Source organism: Ictalurus furcatus, chromosome 23 (assembly GCF_023375685.1).
Source record: "Ictalurus furcatus strain D&B chromosome 23, Billie_1.0, whole genome shotgun sequence".
Classification (NCBI taxonomy): domain Eukaryota; kingdom Metazoa; phylum Chordata; class Actinopteri; order Siluriformes; family Ictaluridae; genus Ictalurus; species Ictalurus furcatus.
This window is the reverse complement of record NC_071277.1, coordinates 5,599,958-5,618,606: the sequence shown is the minus strand read 5'-3', so window position 1 is coordinate 5,618,606 and position 18,649 is coordinate 5,599,958. Positions and strand designations below refer to the sequence as shown.

The 18,649-nt window shown below is 38.5% G+C and overlaps 1 protein-coding gene across 4 annotated transcripts in view; it reads right to left on the bottom strand.

Annotated features, from left to right (window-relative positions):
* The window catches only part of vipr1b (vasoactive intestinal peptide receptor 1b), a 69,046-nt gene extending 50,655 nt beyond the window's left edge, over positions 1 to 18,391 (bottom strand). For 3 of the 4 annotated variants that reach the window (XR_008384500.1, XR_008384501.1, XM_053612074.1), the window contains exon 1: positions 13,820 to 14,316. Coding sequence is in view for 1 of the 4 variants with exons in the window: in XM_053612074.1 (XP_053468049.1) it covers positions 13,820 to 13,876 (57 nt within the window). In the remaining 3 variants the exon portion in view is untranslated. Of the gene's footprint in view, positions 1 to 13,819; positions 14,317 to 18,188 lie in introns of those variants that run through there. The other variant, XM_053612075.1, reaches the window with a different exon arrangement.
* Between the last annotated feature and the right edge of the window lie 258 nt (positions 18,392 to 18,649).

Sequence of the window (18,649 nt, the reverse complement as noted above, 5' to 3'; positions counted from 1 at the left end):
GCCAACAAAACAAATGTATTCTTTTTCTCATGTGTGTTTACATTATATAAGACGTGTAGACAATCAATCATTACGTTTTTGTTTGTTTTGATCTTTAAAACATAAAATATTGACACACACAGTGTACAATACAAGCCACCAATTGTACTGCCAAACTGTTCTGCCATATATGGCTCTACGTTTAATTTACTGTAGTATTTATAGAGAACTCTCAAACACTCAGAGTTAGGGTATAGTTAGGGTATAGTATACTCAGGGTTAGGGTATAGTTAGGGTATAGTATACTCAGGGTTAGGGTATAGTTAGGGTATAGTATACTCAGAGTTAGGGTATAGTTAGGGTATAGTATACTCAGGGTTAGGGTATAGTTAGGGTATAGTTAGGGTACAGTATACTCAGGGCTAGGGTATAGTTAAAACACTTTAACTATAGATCATTAGAGAATGATAGGTTTTTAACACATCTAAAAAATATATATTTTTAAAATATAAAAAACCTTGTTGCGATTTAAAAAATTAAAATGAGCACCATGTTCGGTCTCACTATGGCAGCTGCCATAAAGTAGATCATGCAAGGTTACGATTTTGACACAATTTTTCATCCATCAGCCAGTGTGTTTTTGCCTTTACAGACTGTTAGCTCTCTCGCAATAAGGGAAGCGTAACTAGTGGGTGAGAAATGGCAAAAGATGACAGTGAAAGTACTGGTATGCATACACCGATCAGCCATAACATTAAAACCACCTGCCTCATATTGTGTAGGTTCACCTTGTGCCACCAAAACAGCGCTGACCCGTCGAGGCATGGACTCCGCAAGACCTCTGAAGGCGTGCTGTGGTATCTGGCATTAAGACATTAGTAGCAGATCCTTTAAGTACTGTAAGTTGCGGAGTGGGGCCTCCATGGATCGCATGTGTTTGTCCAACACATCCCACAGATGCTTGATCTGATTGAGATCTGGGGAATTTGGAGGCCAAGTCAAGACCTTGAACGCATGTCATGTTCCTCAAACCATTCCTGAACAATTTTTGCAGTGTGGCAAGGCGCATTATCATGCTGAAAGAAGCCAAAGCCATTAGGAAATACCGATGGCATGAAGGGGTGTACTTTATTTGCAACAATATTTAGGTAGGTGGAACATGCCAAAGTAACATTCATATGAATGCCAGGACCCGAGGTTTTCAAGCAGAACATTTCCCAGAGCATCACACTGCTGCTGATGTTCACATGCTCACTGTAGGCACTTTCAATGGTGAACAGGGTTCAGCATGGGCACTCACTGGTCTGTGGCTACGCAGCCACAATTCTGACACCTTTCTATCATAGCCAACATGAACTTTTTCACCATTTTGTGCAACAGTAACTCTTCTGTGGGATGCGCAATTCTCTGACCCAGTCATCTAACCATCACGGTTTGGTCCTTGACAAAGTCGCTCAGATCTTTACTTGTACTATGCTTCTGTATCACATGTAGCAGACATCTGCTGAATGAATAAACATGAATGTAAATACCAGTGAGTTCCTGTTAATGACCTTTATCCTACTACTAATGACCTCTGCTCATGGACTTCTAAACAGCACTTTCAACAATACACTTATTTCTGATGAATTATCAGAATCAGACTAGCACATGAATACACTTCCCAAAGCAGTCACACTCCATACAGTGCTTCCTCTCATCACTATACCTTACGATTAATCCATTTTCTCTCCTTCAGCCATGGTGCCTTGTGAGCGCAACACATCGGCTCAGAGAGGATATTTGCTGATGCATACCTGATAATGCTCCTACTCGTTTGTGTTTATAGTCCAGTAATTTGCTGGGATTTACTTATGTAAATCAAAGCGGTATGTGTATAGTAATGCAAGCCTTATGTTTTCGCATACGCTCCTCATGTGGTCCAGGTCATTTCTAAACACGGCATCTTATAATCCGACTCTTAGGACACTGGAGGCCTTGAGATGCATCTTGAAAGTTCTGGAGCTGGAAAAGTTGGTGCACTGCAAATGAAAACATTCATTTTACAGCTCTCTTTGGCCTTGCTTTTCGATTTACTCTGCACAAGAAATACACAAGTGCTGTAGGATGACTCAGCGTGCTGGACGCTGCTTTTCTGTCTCCACTAACACACACACACACACACAGCGTTTTTTGTTTCTTTGCCATAGCGCCTTCCATTTACAAGCTCATCGCTCACCAAGTCACTTAATATGCTGCAGTCAGAAGAATCAGACGCCATCAATCATCCTGCGGCTCTATTCTCTGAAGACTGGCCGGCGGTCATGAAGGCACTAATTAATTATTGCAAAAGGCGGTTCACAAACACTATTTCTAAACAAAACACTTTAGCCCTGCAAATTAAGCACTGAGTCACTTTAAAATTGGATAAATGCATGTGAACAAAGTGTTGAAGAATGACTCCGAAGGTTATTCAGAACATAGGCCATTTTTGTATGAGCGCTTAACATTAATGGAACATTGTTTACTTACTTATCTAACCGAGAACATCAAATCTCATCTCAGAGTCATCAAAAGCCCAAATGCATATCTATATTGCGCTTCAATATTGTTTCTAACACGCCGTCCGTTTACAGCCCCTCGTGATATATCGAGATTTAAGTGTGCATCACCTACAGTCGGCTCCGGAATTATCGGCAAATGTGGTTAAAACTGTTCTGAATCTTCACCAAAGGTCACTGAAGTAGCCTCCTGCAGCAGGAACAGATTTCAACCTTGACAGCAAGAACAATAGTCAGCAAAGTAAGCAGTTATTTATTTCACTGGAACTATTCATGTCGTCGTCATGCTAATACGTTAGCGTGCTAATAAACAAATAGGAAATGAAATTTCTGTCCTATAGATTTACGAGTTGGACTATATAAATAAATTATTAAGAATATCTTCGGTTTCTGCTTATTTTCTGGTTTGAAAAGGATGCAATGCCTTATGGGTATGTTCTGCTCCTGAAGTCAAGAGTCATGACTTGATCTTTCTATCTCTCTCTCTCTTTCTCTCTCTCATCTGGGGGTGTTTTTTCAACTACTCATTAAAAAAACATCAGATCCGAGCGTGAGTCAATAGAAGAGAGCAGTTCTGGTTTTCATCAACTCAGAGAAAAGGTACTAAACTGCAACTTTCAAGTACAAACACTTGTCATGTAATTGTTCATCTTAAGTGTATGTTATCTGTACATTACATTGGATATTTAGACCATAAGGAGCATAGTTTGTGCACAGTTGGGGATAAATTTACATTTCTTTACATTACATTACATGACCAAAAGCATACCTCTACTACAGTATATTTTTCAGTATCATCTGATGTCATCATAGCACAAAGTGTGTTTACGCCAGTTATGCGTCCAACATTGAAAAAGTGCTTAGCTTTATACCTTTGCCAGAATGGATGGACTTATATCTGAGATCTATATTCATCTTCTCATGGTTCCACAGCCCTTTCTTTACTCTATCAGTGTTAGAATATCTTTTTAGCACAATATCTTTAAGCAGAAATTGAAAAGGTGGCACTTTTTGTACTGATAGAGACGACTGTTTCACCTCTCTACTCTGACAGCTCCAGTACTTGGTACAGTGGAACAATCTAACATAGTATTAAGATGTCTTGGGGAACTCGTGGACAAGCGTGCTTCGAAAACACAATGCTAGATAACAATACAGTATATTTGAGCACTTATATGCAGATCTCACCGCGTTTACATTGCTCAAATTATTGAAGTGTTATGTTGTTTTTGATTTGGACCAGATAATTATCTTTAAACATTAAGATCAGACATTCTGAATCATCAAATACAATCACAGAGTTTATTACCAAGTAATGACTGTGCACTTAATGATTATTACTACAATTATTTAGCTTAGTATTACTATTCATAGGCATTCATCCCTTTCATTATCTTTTTGAAATGAAAAGTTACGGCTCTGCTGCCAGTCATATAATCAAAATATTTATAGGTTTTTACATTTGCCTATAAAAATATTAATATTAATATAAAGTGCGGACTGTGTTTACTGTAGCTGAGAGAATGCTACCGTAGCCCAAGATCTGCATGCATGAATGCAGAGGAGAGTGATAAGCCTGATGAAGCTGACGTTCCTGTAGGAAAGCTCAGACCAAGCCAATTAAAGTGCGTGGGCAGGAGGAAGAGGAGGAGGAGTGAGAAACGCTGCCTCTGTCCACTCCTTTATCTTTGAGGCTTCATTTAACTGATGTAGAGTCACTTTGCCTCGTTTGGCTCTGGCAGTTTGACAGACTTGAGCGAGAGAGAGAGAGAGAGAGAGAGAGCGAGAGAGAGTGCACGTGTCCCCACAAGAGTCATGAAGTCCTGCAGTCTCTGAGAAGCCTACGGTGCTTTCTTTTTTAATCACAAAGTTATTTGACCTTAGGGAAGACATATGTAATCCAGATGTCGTTCTGCAGTATTTATCCAACTGCTAAAATTGCAGAAGCTGATAGTGCAATTAGGCATTTTATGCTTTATTTGGAGCTTCTGTATGTTGAAAATGTACAATCTCTGCTTAAAAGGGGTATACTCTATATAGAGAAACAATAATATAAAATTAAAAACTTTCAGTAACGAAAACAAATGTTTTAAATAATTAAATCAGCATTAGGTTTTACAGTCAGAGTGATAGAAAAAGCCTTTTGTTGCCCCTGTCCCAACTTTTTTGAGACGTGTTGCGGCTGTCAAATTCAAAATGACCTCATTTTTTCCTTAAAATGGTACAGTTCCCCAGTTTAAACATTTGGTATGTTTTCTATGTTCCATTGGGAATAACATATGGGTTTATGAGATTTGCGAATCATCGAGTTCTATTTTTATTTACATTTATTTACATTTCATACAGCATCCCAACTTTTTTGGAATTGGGGTTGTAGTTTTCAGCGCATTCGCAGAATTCAGAAACTATAAGGTTTATTAGTAAAGCTCTGCTTTGGTTATTCTAAGAGCCACTGTTTACCCTTAAGCGTGACCTTTAACCCTCAGACCTGTGCTTGGACTGATTCTTTCTCACCTGTAAGTCACTTTAACCTTTAATCATTCAGGAGCATTGACTACATCTATTACTGCATTCCGCTTACCACATACACCTCTGTAATGTTTTTTTTTTTTTTACAAAACCGAATACTAACAATTAGAAGTTTATAAGTAATTAAAAGTATTTTTTATTATTCCAGAAAGCAAAGCAGCCTTGATGACTTCGTAAGTAAATCATACCGTGCTGTGTTGATGTAAAGTCCATGTATAGGATGGTTCCTTAACAGAGACCTTTAAGATTACACCATGCAGCTGTTTAACCACCCTTCACACTAGGCCAGACAGGGGCAATTAGTGAAGAGGGGGTTGTAATGTAACGAAAGTGACAGTAGAGAGAGAGAGAGAGAGAGAGAGAGAGAGGAGGTCATTTTGGAGGAAGACCACCTGGATGCAACTTATATGTCAGGCAGCACAACCAAAAAGTTTGGGACTGTTGTTTTCCCTTATTTAAACAAGTCACAAGGCAAAGTATATCAACTGAAGGAATGCTGAACACTTAGGAAGGCGCTATTCACTTTCTTCCTCATACATGAGCACACAGACACGTGCATGGTTAGTGTTTGACAGGTGAGAGAGTACTGCCATCCATCCATCCAGCCCAGAGAGCACATCCCATTTTAGATTTACCAGCTGAGGTTATATATCTCACCAAGTTCAGTAAAATGTCCATTGCTGAACATGACTTAAAGACCAAATTCCTCTGTCCTCTAACTCAATTAAAATGATTGATTTTCTTTTATTACAGTTTCAAACTGGACCATTACAGAGAGACACGTTATGTCTGTACGTCAGTAAAAGTGAGCCAGAATCCAACATACATATGAACCTACGAGGTTGACATTAAGTGTCCTGCTCAAGGGTGCAACAAAAAGAAATAACCATTTCTTAGTTTAATTTAGGATGAAATGACTCACCGTAATAACCCACTCACTATTAAAATTATTAAGGGAATTCCCAAAGCAGAGATATCGTGAATCAGATATTAAAGTCAGTTGTTTCTGCTATGAGATGAGTTTTCACATGGGCGCAGCATCACAATTAGAAGAGTGTGAGTAATAATCATTATAGTGAATATCACTTCGTTTGGGAGGAAGCTGCTGAGGTAAGCAGACAATTTTCAGGAATTTTCAGAACAGCATTGAGACAGCTGCTGTATAAGGTTGTGCAAAGTTCGCTATATTGAAGGGGGAAAGCACTGCATCAGAGATAGGGGTGCCTCGCGATGCAAAAATGTGATGACGTGTATTAATTATGCATTAATTATTATTTTTTGAACACCAGTGGTTCCAATCTGTGCATCCAGTAGAGTTTAATGTATAGAGAGTACGCTAGTCACATGAGCATCTTTTTTCGTGGAGAGCCTGTGCTTTTAACAGAAATTATCTGTACTTGTGAAGTGACCAACAGCTCCGGACCACAACGACCGACACACATTATAGGTTATACGGTTACACGACCACGTGAGAAAGAGGCGTGAAATGCGGCCATTTTAACCGACTTTGGAGTTTTATTTTGAGTTAAAATGATGCCATGGGTGCTGCTGCAGCACTCATTTTGTTTATTCGATTAAATTTTGGGGAGAATTTATCAATTTATTTATTTCGTTTTAAGATATGGTGCATCTGTAGTACATTTTGTTCGGTTTGTTGCAATGTTTGATTTATTTAGTTTTATACCGACAAAAATGCACCGTGTTTTGCATTGGTTATGATTCAGAAATAAAAAAGGAGTCACTTTTCTTCATTAAAATTTGATTCAAAATTTTCAGAGAATAGAACTGATTCATGGAGCCAGTATCGCGAATCGAATCAAATCGTGACTGGAGTGTATCGTCACAACCCTAGTCAGTGATGGTTTGAGAAATATGATCTCAACATCATTTATTCCATTTTTTCAGATTTTATCAGCCATTTCCAACATCATCTTGTCAATCTGTTTCTAGTATAATAGTGGCTCTCTATTCAAGGAGATAGAAGCCTGGTCTTGTAGAACTGAAAATAACTGTTCAAGAGTGTTACCAAGATGGCCACCGAGTGGACAGACTTTACTAGAACAGCTTTATAGTTCTCAGTGAAGACAGCTTCATGAAAATACAAACCCTGCAGTAGTGTAAATGTACTCCTTATGTTTTTTTCATTTGGTATAAATACCCGTGCATGGGCCACACAGATGACAGCCATTCAGAAACTGCTGCTGTGTTTCTAAAGACGGTGTGAAATGTCCAGAATGGGCAAATGATTGGATAATGAGGAGTCTAGTGGGAATGAATGAACACAGCTGGCCTATGAACAGACATGCAAATCTCTTGGGTTAAGCAGATTAATTATGGAAAGTGTAGCTTTCTGTGTCAGTTTCAGCTTTGTCAATTACCGGGATCTGTCATTTAAAAAATCTCAATCTTTTCTTCACAACTTTTATAACCAGGAACTGCCCCAACACACCAACCAGCCTAATTTTCTGATTCTATTACACTATCCTAAATGTTCTGTGGTCATAAACTGACTTTCATGAAGGACAGAAGACTAACATGCATTATACATAGACAAAGATGAGGTATAGTCCCAAGAGTTCGTCTAAAATTGCCAGTAAGTATACACAGTATTAAAAAAAAGGTTTTTTATCATTTATCATCATAGCATTATCAGCAGTGGAATTTGCTTAGAAAGTTCACCTTCTCTGTAACAAGGCATTGTACACTGATCAGCCATAACATTAAAACCATATGCCTAATATTGAGTAGGTCCGCCTTGTGCCGCCAAATCAGCTTTGACCTGTCAAGGCATGGACTCCACAAGACCTCTGAAGGTGTGCTGTTGTATCTGGCACCAAGACGTTAGCAGCAGATCCTTTTGTGAGGTGGGGCCTGTTTTTGACACTACATACCAGGAAGACCCCACAAAACGTGTCATTTTGGAGATGCTCTGACCCAGTCATCTAGCCATCACAATATAGCCCTTGTCAAAGTCTCTCATATCCTTACACTTGCCTATATTTAACAACTGACTGTTCACTTGCTGCCTGATATATCCCGTACAAAATAATAAACAAATTTACTATCAAATCCCTACATCTTTGTATTTAAAATCTTGGTCATCATCCACTCTCAGATTGCTTTATTAAAGGTGAGTGCACTTGCTTGTTACTACCGTGAGCCCAGATTTGATTGTAGGCTTCATATCAGACAGTGTTATTATCAGCTATAACAACAACAAAGAAAAACATATGCTCTGTTCTACAAATGCCTTATAAGGGTGACCCAGTTAGATCTGCATAGGAATTTAACCTGAACACATTTCTTGAAGTTTAAGCAGAATGTTTTAACTGGCAGTGTGGTGTGGTACATGTCATGCCTCATTGATCCTGGTCATTAACATGTTTCCCCAATTAGAAATCACTTAAAGTGATCAGGGAGCACATATTAACTAAGAAGCAAGTCAGGCTCAAGGACACACGGTCATCCCACATTTAAAATGTAGCTCAGCTCCTCACATACTCACATCTGGACAGTCAAGGGATGTAGGATGATAATTATCTGCACTGAGAGGTGCACTGAGAGCTGCGCTGAGAGGAGCATTCATCAGCAGTTTATACACCTAAAAACTAGAATATTATAATTGCGATGTTACCTAACTGCTTTCTCCACTCCCCATGGCCCCGATAATGATCCAGTAGTGTAACAATGGCGAAAGAGGAATCAGGAGGAAGAAATAATATAGCGTATGATATGGCAACATGCGGTACAATCATTGTGGTTCATATGATCACGCTGTGCTGAATTTGCAACTCCAGGACTTCCATTAGTCTCTGGCCACTATTTGTGTTTCAGTAACAATTTATAAAGCAATCACAGGACACATATTTTCTAGGCTTTCATATTTTGGAGAAATATCCACGAGAAGAATATCACCTATCAACAAGAAGAACATTCTGTTTACCACAACAGAGTGCGAAGGAATATTAAACACATTATTGCGATAGCTGTGATAAAACGTTAGCGATATTATTGTGGTAAGAAAATGTAATATCATAGCATACCAACAACAGAATGGCCAGATGATAATAGAGGCGAGAAGAGAAGGGGAGTAAGAAGCATTGAGAAATGAAGGCTATTTTATTTATCAGTACATAAAAATGTATTGAAATGAACTCAGCACAAAGCAAATGCAGTTTTATGAGCTTTGTAATAAATTCCTGACAGCCACATCTTCATTTCCGGACCTCATTTTTTGTGAGCAGTGCAAGAGCTCCACCAGATCTTTTTACACCTGATGGTGTATTTATTATGTTTTTGTATTAGTATTTATGTTTCTTGACTCTCCTAGTTTAGCTGGAGCCAATTTCAAGGACCTGAAGAACACCGCCAATGGTTTTGTCAGGTAACGACCAGCACATGCTTTATTTAATGCATGAGGGATTGCTACACACTAACAAGTTTGAAGCACAAGCTTAAAGTTCACACAGGCAAACATCTATATCCTGGGCAGATTAAGAGTTAAGGGTTTTGCTCAAAGGCCCAGCAGTGGCTTTCTGGCAGTCATGGGACTTGGAGTAACAATAGACCTGACTGAATGGAAAGCTTCACTCATACAGACACCTTATTTATTTTATTGACATAACTATTCAATATTGGCAATTATTTTAGTGTAGTTTTATTCATAACCACCCCCCCCCCCCCCCCCCCCCCGTCTCTCTCTTAATCAGAGTAAAGAGCTGCCAATCAGGAATGATTGTGCTTACGCATAGTAGGGCATACAATGCCTAAGTAAGTAAAGTCTGCTCTATTACTATAATTAAAAAATATGAGAAATTGCACCTTCTCCTGCTACTGATTGAACTGAGTGCTGCTATTTAATTTATGAATATTTTATAATGTGTTTCATTTAGTGTTCAAGCACTCACCAGAGCACATTCTGACTCTGTAACGTGTATTTGTAAAATGAACTACTGATAATTATTGTGTTGTACCACAGAGGTGATGAAATCTTGATTCTGATTGGCTGACAGACGTTCTGAGGTGCGCTGTGATTTTTCAGTAAATGCACAGCTAAAGTAGTTCCAGTCAGGTCTTGAGCGCATTACAGTTCCATATCACTTCGCCAAGTTAACTGAAATAAGGGAAAAATTAGCCTATTGTCCACCACAGCACACAGAGCTAGCAGCAAACAAAACGACAGAAAATTCTGATCTTACACAAATAAGTAAGCAAAAATTGATGACGGGCCGTTGACTTGTTAGAAAAATAATGCGCCTGAAGTGGTAATGCAGCCATGAGGTGAAGCGGAGGCTTGAGATGGGATGCGTAATAAATTAGTTCCAAACACAGGAGCACTTTAAGGACAAAAACCTGGCTAATGTTGTTATGAAGGCATGATGCTAAACTCCTAAATATCTTACAACCTTCTGATCACTAGTAGAGGAGCTTAACCACTTAACTATCAGCCCTAATGGGTTATATACCTGTCCTGTACTCTACATGCATTCAGTATAGAAACACCGATTAGGAGGTAATGCACTCAAAGAGCTTTCATTCAGCGTGTAATAGCCTGGTGCTGACCTCTGACCTTTCTTTCACGTAATACCTTTCGGATTCCAGCAAAACAAATCACAAAACAGCAGCGGTAGCTACTTTGTCATTCTCATACTCATCCAGATACTGCGTACAGAAGTAAGTGTGTATGTGTGAGGTCTTATAAACACAGACAGCAGAAAAGCAGTAAGCCTATTCTCAAAGCACTGCATGCGAGAGGAGGGGGTGCACGCTGAGCAAGAGGCCAATACATCTGCACAATCACTCACATCTACAGGCAATTTAAAGAAACTCATCCTCTCGAGGCAGAAAGTCAGACAAACAGAGAGTAACCAGAGCTCACGGACAATTACACTACTGGAATATTTTATTTAGAAGCTGCCTGACTAAACAAAATGGTCTAAGGGTTTTGGTTAATTGTCTAATCAGTTGCTTTTTTTTAATTCTCAAAAGACTTACTATCACAGAAAAACAACATCCAATATTGAAAAGTCACAATTCGCTGACCATTAGCTCTTTACACTTGTAAAGTGGATGACATTAAGTGTTGGATATTACTGCAGGGACAATGCAAGTATTCAATTATTTAGTTAGGAGAGCTCTGCATTTTTTCTGAGCCCTTAAAGGGCTAAAAACTAGCTTTGATGGATTTTAGCGTATCATTACAAATGCATCTATTCTCTAATCGCATTGTGGTTGTGAGATAGTTTGCCACATTTATTTTCTTTTCGTAATTACAACAAAAATCGGTGCGGTAAAGAAGTCATACAGGCTTATCCTTGCTCAGAACATACATGTCCTCAGAGTTGGCTTTTGTGTCATCTTCTTCATTCAACATTTTTTAGGTCACTACACTGGTCGATGTATTTCTGCCTTTGGTGTCAATCGTTATATTACACGCCGGTTCGCCCAGGGTGAATGCCGTTTTAGACAGATGGCACCCACAGCACCTTGATAGGCTATATGTCCAATACAGATTCATTGTAAAAATGTTGTGTGGTAGTGTACTATGGGTTTGTGTAGGGCTTCATCATTTTGCATTCTGCAGCCTTTTCAGTGGATAATTAGGAGTTAGTGCATGAGATAGCTCTCTACACCAACTGCAAACCAACTCACTCATACATTATAGCTGACATATATGCACCGTGCACTGTGGGAAATACACACAGTCCCAAAATTAGCATGACTGAGGTGTGAGTAAGGAAACTAACTACGTATGCCCAGATTAGCAAAGCTTATTTAGCTCTAAAGAAATACCACCACGCCCAAAACAGCTTCATTTCAAAACCAGCATGCTTGTTTTTAAACGATCGGGATTCAGCGCGTGCTCCGATCTGATATGCAAATCTCTGTCAAGATCCTATCGGTCTAAAAGCAAGACCTGTCAAGAGGGTCTCACCTTGGGAAAGAGACATCTGAGAGCAGCTTCTGAAAAGATTGCAGCTCTCTTGTGTAGAGACTGACTGATAGTCAGCTTTACCAATATTTTTCCATATAATTTCGGATTTTTCCATTATAGGATATCGGTTTTGTAATACCGGATCCACCGATAAATGGCGCCATCTTGTGGCCGTTTTGAGAATTGTGCGCAGGACCACCTTTGCAGCAATATATTTGTTTTTTGTTTATTCGTTAGAATTATTTTTGTGCTATATTTGTTTACCTGTTTGTGTACCTCATCAAAGCTTTTATTTTTTTTAAAAAAAGAAGACATTTTTCCACTCTTTCAGACCCCTCTAATTATTGGTGTATAAATAAGAGTTGTTTTGTTCTGTATGCAAGGCAAGGAGGACCTGAAATTGACAACATTGTTATAAATAAAATGGTTTGCTCAGTTCAGTGTTGTTGTTATCACTGTGTCAAAAACAGAAGTAAAACAATAAATAAATATCAGTTCTGCATATCGGTTATCGGGCACATGAACATGCAAATAATCGGTATCGGTATCTGTTATTAAAAAAAATCAATATCGTTCGACCTCTACTCTTGTATTTTAAATGTCTCAGATCTTTGAGAATGTTTCGAGATCTTTGATGGAAAAAAAAAAGAGAGAGAAAAATAGCAACATGTTTTGGTCAAACCCGTCACTCTAACCTTAACTTCGCCTGTCAGAATGATTTAAACACTTCCAGGCTCGATTCTGCAGGATCACTTTCAATCTAGCACTTCGAACCGCATAATTAATTGAGAACAAATTGCACTTCGATTCAAGATGGGCAGTTACTGTGGCTTTTTTTTTTCTGCTGCTCTCTAACTCTATAAATCACAGACAGCTCCGGATTTCCTGAAAACAAACCCCTGTAGATGGTGACTGTATCACCATAATACATTAAGACAGATCATTTGCAGCAATATATCATTATTTTAAATGTGCAATATGGCAATGAGACAAGAAACTATTGATAGATTGTCCAGACACACCTCTGTACATCGCAGTTCATTAACATGTAGTCTAAATTGTAAATTACGAAGCAGAAGTGCATTCGTTATTAACTCGTTAGAGCTTTGTATAACCTATATGAACAAATGATAAATTCTGTTGATATAGAAACTGAAAGCCATAATAAATCTTGTGCTTTTGTATTAAATATGTTTAGGTTCCTCTGAATACATGTACTCTTTGGGTTTAAAAGTTGAAATAGATTCACACAGTGTGTGTGTGTGTGGGTTTTTAGACATGGGGTGGCAAAGAAGGAGGGCAAAGGACACATTAAAGGGGGTGTCACCACCCAAATTCTACTGGTTTTGTGGTTTAAAATGAATAGCATAAGTGTACTGGCTTCAGAACTGTTCTACAGATCTTAATACTAAAGACATTTGGAAAACAAAAACAAAACTAAAAAGCTACTACAATGATTTAAATCAATAATTCATATATAAGCGTAGGAGTGGTAAATAGGGGTATCATGAGATATTTCAGGGGTGGCAGTTGCCAGGCTGTGCCAACAACTGGACTCTGTTCAAACAGGACTAAAATACAAATTAGAAATTTTCCAAATGCCCAAATGATTCAGTTATTAGTTTATTAGGCTTCAACATAGCTAAGGCTAGTCATACACAACACCATTTTGTAGAACTACGAACTGCCTGTCATAATAAGCAGGCTGCAAATGGGCTTTTAATATATAAATCGATTTAAATATATATAAATAAAAATATCAACACCATTATTAGATAGGTCAAGATATTATTGATACAAACACAAGCATCAGAAGTTGAATGTGAGAAGAACTTACGGTAGAGAGAAAGAAGCTCAGACTTGACACAAACATCACAAATCTTAAAGCATCCATGACCGGTGAGCGGGGTTTTTTTTCCCTCCCCTTTTCTTTTCAAGTATTCAATTCTATAAAAAATAAAATTACAACCAATAAAAAGTTTCCTCGTCGACTTTTCTCAGAAAACCGTTGGGCGTCAGTTTATTCTCCTTGCGCGCTTACAGGGAGCAGAGGAACTTCAGAGCGTGCGCGCAGCATCTCCACGGCGCCGTTTCAACTCTGCCAGTTGCTCACTTGTGTGGCATTTTCATAGGCTGGCCAGGGCGCGAGCTGAGATCTCAGCGGCCAATCAGAGGACGGCATTAGGAGCGTCGCGTGCGTTCGAAAGCGAGCGCTTGATCGCAGTTCCAGCTCGCGTCACTCCGCTTTCTTTATTCGTGTAGCCTTGGCACTGTTCTGTGTCAGCCGCCATGTTAATGTCAGCGACTAATATGATGGTAAAGAATTCAGGTGCCTTGGGCATCAAGGTTTCGGTTCTTTAGTCCACTGCAAGGTTAACTGCAAGGTTAAACTGTGGAGGAGAAAAAGGTGTGCAAGAGAAAAGGTGTTCCAAGCTCTACTTTCTTTTTCTTTTCTTTCTTGCTTTTTTTATTTTATTTTAAATAATAAGTGTGATAATCTACCTAGATGTCACAGCACTCCTTTGTTCACATTCAGGGGTAAGAAAAAAAAATGTTTTTTAGGATCAGCTTTGAGCCAGACAGTCAGTACGTTTACATGGACAACAATAATCCGATATTAACCTGATTAAGACAATACTCTGATTAAGAAACTAGCATGTAAACAGCCATTTTTTTATTACCTTAATCCGACTAAAGTCATACTCGAAGTAAACACAAATCGAATTAAGACGTGGAGTATTCCTGTTTTAGTCGCATTATCGACGTGGATTACAGACATGTACACACCTTAATCACACTATTAACGCCGTGTGGGAGATTTCACAGCATTTTGTGATAGGACACGTACACACACGGCAGTGCTCAACCGTTTGACGGCAAACGAGAGCACGGCTGCATCCGAAACCGCTTACATTTCATTTGTAATTTTACAAAAGCTTCAAGTGCAGTTAATTATTAGTCATGCTATATGATTTGTGTCCGAAACCACATACTTACCTACTAAGTGAAATACATGTATATGATGTACAGATATAATCTATACATTATACCTATACATGTAAAGATATAATCTATAGGCTACTTAAGACCGCACTGATACCTCATTGGCTAATTTGTGTAGCAATAAGGTTAAGTACTATGAAACAATATGGACAATTGAAAATGTGCTTTCAGAATCAGAAGGACAAGAAATCATGACAAAGATGGCAGAACCAAAAAAAGTAAATGACTCGATCGATGAATATTGGATTAGATTATTGTGTTATGGTATTTCCGTCAAATTATCAGTCCGTACAGGATTTTGCACACTGCAACTTGCAGAGATTTTTGTGCTTTTTTGTGGAAAACTTTGAATTGGTGAATTTGCAATTGCGCAAAATAGTTTTGTACGGTCTTTCGTTTGTTGGTAAATGAGACCTTTTGGCTGTACTCGTGTTGGACACACGTTAATCGAAGAGGGCTTTGACTGACTGCACGTTGTGATGTCACGTGACGCGTCTTGGCCCAAATCTGCGGAAAATCTGAAACGTTTTGAAAACTTCCAAGCTCCTCTGATTATTGCGGCGTTTGCTGGATTTTTTGTTAATTTTCTGTTCCTGGAGGAACTGAATTATGGTACTGAATCCAGTATTTTCAGATAAACCCAATGTGTGGAACCCCTCAAGTCTCAAGTATTATTCTATCTGTTAATTTAGGAGATTTTAGCAAGATAGTCCTGCAAATGCGTAATGACTTACTTCAATACATTTGTATTAAACAAAAGTACAAAAGCTAAGTAAAATCCAAGGACATCTCATTTTCTCAATCAGATCTGGACAGGTTTCACAGGAGAGTAGCGTGATATAAGTGGCATACTCAAAAAGCTTGCCAGATTGAAGATGGACAAAATTCTCATGCATAAGGACACATGAAAAGGTAAGGCTATAAATGGGGATTTTCTTATCTTTTTCATTATATAAACAAAAAGCTTCACAAACTCAGATTATTCCCATATATTCCTAGGTTAAATGAATCCTCCTTTAAGTAAATTGAAAAGGGTAGATAAAAATAACAGTTGACCCATTGCTTTAATCATTATCATCATCATTTTAGTCAGTAGTGTAAACGTTTGCCACGTGTCCATCATCCATGCTGTTTTTCACTTTATGAGATTTCCATGTGCGTGTCCACAATACCAGTTTTCTTGGATGCACCTTGGAGTTGTTGATTCTGTCAGGCTTGTTTTTTTGCCATTTATTGGTGAGTATTCCCTCCCTAGACCTGTCCATATAGATCCAGCTTCAATGGGAGCACTGACCTTTATGGGCGTAGGAGCTATTATAGATGGATAGATTTTGAATGACATTTCAAAATCTAGATTTTGATCTAGATCCTGGGGGGGTGGGTCTAGATCAAAATCTAGACCCCCCCCCCCCCTTCCTAATCTCAACTTTTATTTCACATTGCCTGTCTGTCTCCAAGGATTCCTGAGTTGGATGGTTTCCAAATGAATCCATTCTGCAATTTTTTGAAATATACCTCGATTTAAAAAAAAGAAACTTTCGCTATAATAAGCAAAGGGGTCAGACTCAAGTAGCTAGGGCTCGCTGAACCTAGCTACCCTGTTGCCAAGCTTGACCAGAGCAAAGTGTCTGTCACTGCAAGGTAACAAGCAAAACCTGGTATGGATTTTCAGAGAGGTGGCTACTCTTACACAATGAAACAGGAATGGATTCATTTGGAGATAACTCGAATATTCCGTGATCAGGCGTGGGGGGGGGGGGGGGGACCCTGTGCCAATGATCCTCACAGGGTGGCACCCATGTCTGAACATGTACTGTGGCTAGCTACATTAACTAGCAGCTGTTCATAATGATTATAGTAGCTGGTGTTTTAAATGAACAATTCTCTGTATGGAGTAATATTAATGAATAAATTGAGCTTCATTCAGTGACATATATCAGAACTCGTATCTCCATATTTTGTCATTTTTATTTTTTTTCATAAATCAATTCTATTGGTCACCCTTTACGTTTGTGTCTCTGTTTTACAAATATTTAACCAATGCAAAGTATTAAAAGAGCTTGTGATTAAATCTCGTAATTAGTTTTTGTTCTAGTCATATTATGTATAATCCGTCTCTCTGACTGTGCACCCGAGTCTTTATAATCTCCCCTCCCCAGTCTGAGTATTCTCAGTCTTCTGTCACTGCAAATATTCTCTTACAACCACATTAATTAACACATTCTGTTCTCAAACGTCATTAGAAATGAGCATTTAAGTGCTTTATTTAAAATATATATATATATATATATATTCGTGGAAGCATGCCCCTGAACCCCCCTAGCATTTCAGCATCCCCCACAGATTCAAAATCTCTCCTATGCCCTTGCTTTATAGAGTGGGTCTGTAATACTCAACCACTACACACATCTGTCCTTGCAATTCATATAGATGTAGTGCCTTTTCAGAGAATCTTCTTTGTTCAGAAGGGCAAGCATTTCTCTATTAAATGAATCTCAGACAATAACGATTCCAGATGAAACAGACGGTCTGTAAGCAAGGCCGGCCAAAGCAAACCTGGCAGTAAATAGTCTGTTTCTCTGAACAGGAATTTTAAACACAGTGTTCAAATGAATATCACAATTCAACAGAATAACCTCCTGCTAAATATTTATGCTGTCATGGTCTATCAATCCTGCTCAATCCTGTGGTTTGATTTATACGATTTGACATTTGATGTGGCTGCGCATGCTTCTGTATCAGATTTTTTTTTTTTTTGTGGAATCAGAATCCATTAAAAGAGTACACCACAAATCTAGTTATATTATAACGATAGTGTAACTTGTCATCAAATATACAGAACGTCTCACCCCCTGTGTGTTATAATGATGTGTCTGCCTCGTGTCCATGGGTAAAATTAATCTGCCTTTTGAATATTACATTATTAAAGGTAGACAGTGAGGGCCGCAAGGACTCCAAGACATAATAGTCTATATATTTGGGTAGTCTGAAGATACAATCTTGACAATCAGTGTCTCAAAGGAATTAATTTATTAATCATTATGCGAGTCTCTATTCCATTGTGAATGCTTGTTTTTGTCTGGATTGGACAGAACTGTCAACATCAGTTTCCTGATTTTTTCCCCCCCTGTTTTCCATTATCCCCTCAGGGGAGGGGGATCCTCAGGCATGTCATAAGTAAGGACAATGAAGTACTCACTCACACAAGCATATACTGATGCCGCTGGCAAAAGATAAATGTCTTAGTAGTCCATTTCTCCCAGCGCCGGAGTCTTCCTGATTCTGAAACAGTCCGATAACCTGCTCTGCTCGGAAACTCAAATGAATCCAAGCTTTACAGAATATTCTAGAAGGCCATGGAACAGACAAGTGAAAATATTTATACACTGAAAAATTGGAATAAAGAATTTACCCCCCCCCCCCCCCCCCCCAAAAAAAAAGAAGTCATATCTGCAATGCACATGTGGTACAATTTACCTAATTATTTTAGTTCATCAATACATTTGACCCCTTTACTTACTGCAAAGGTACTTATTACATTTGAATAATATAAATTCCAAATTGTCAGTATTATACCTAATTATTTCAGTTTTCATTATTGCACATTTTATAAACTGTGATTTAAAATAAAATTCTATTATTGCTATTTTAATTACTCACACGG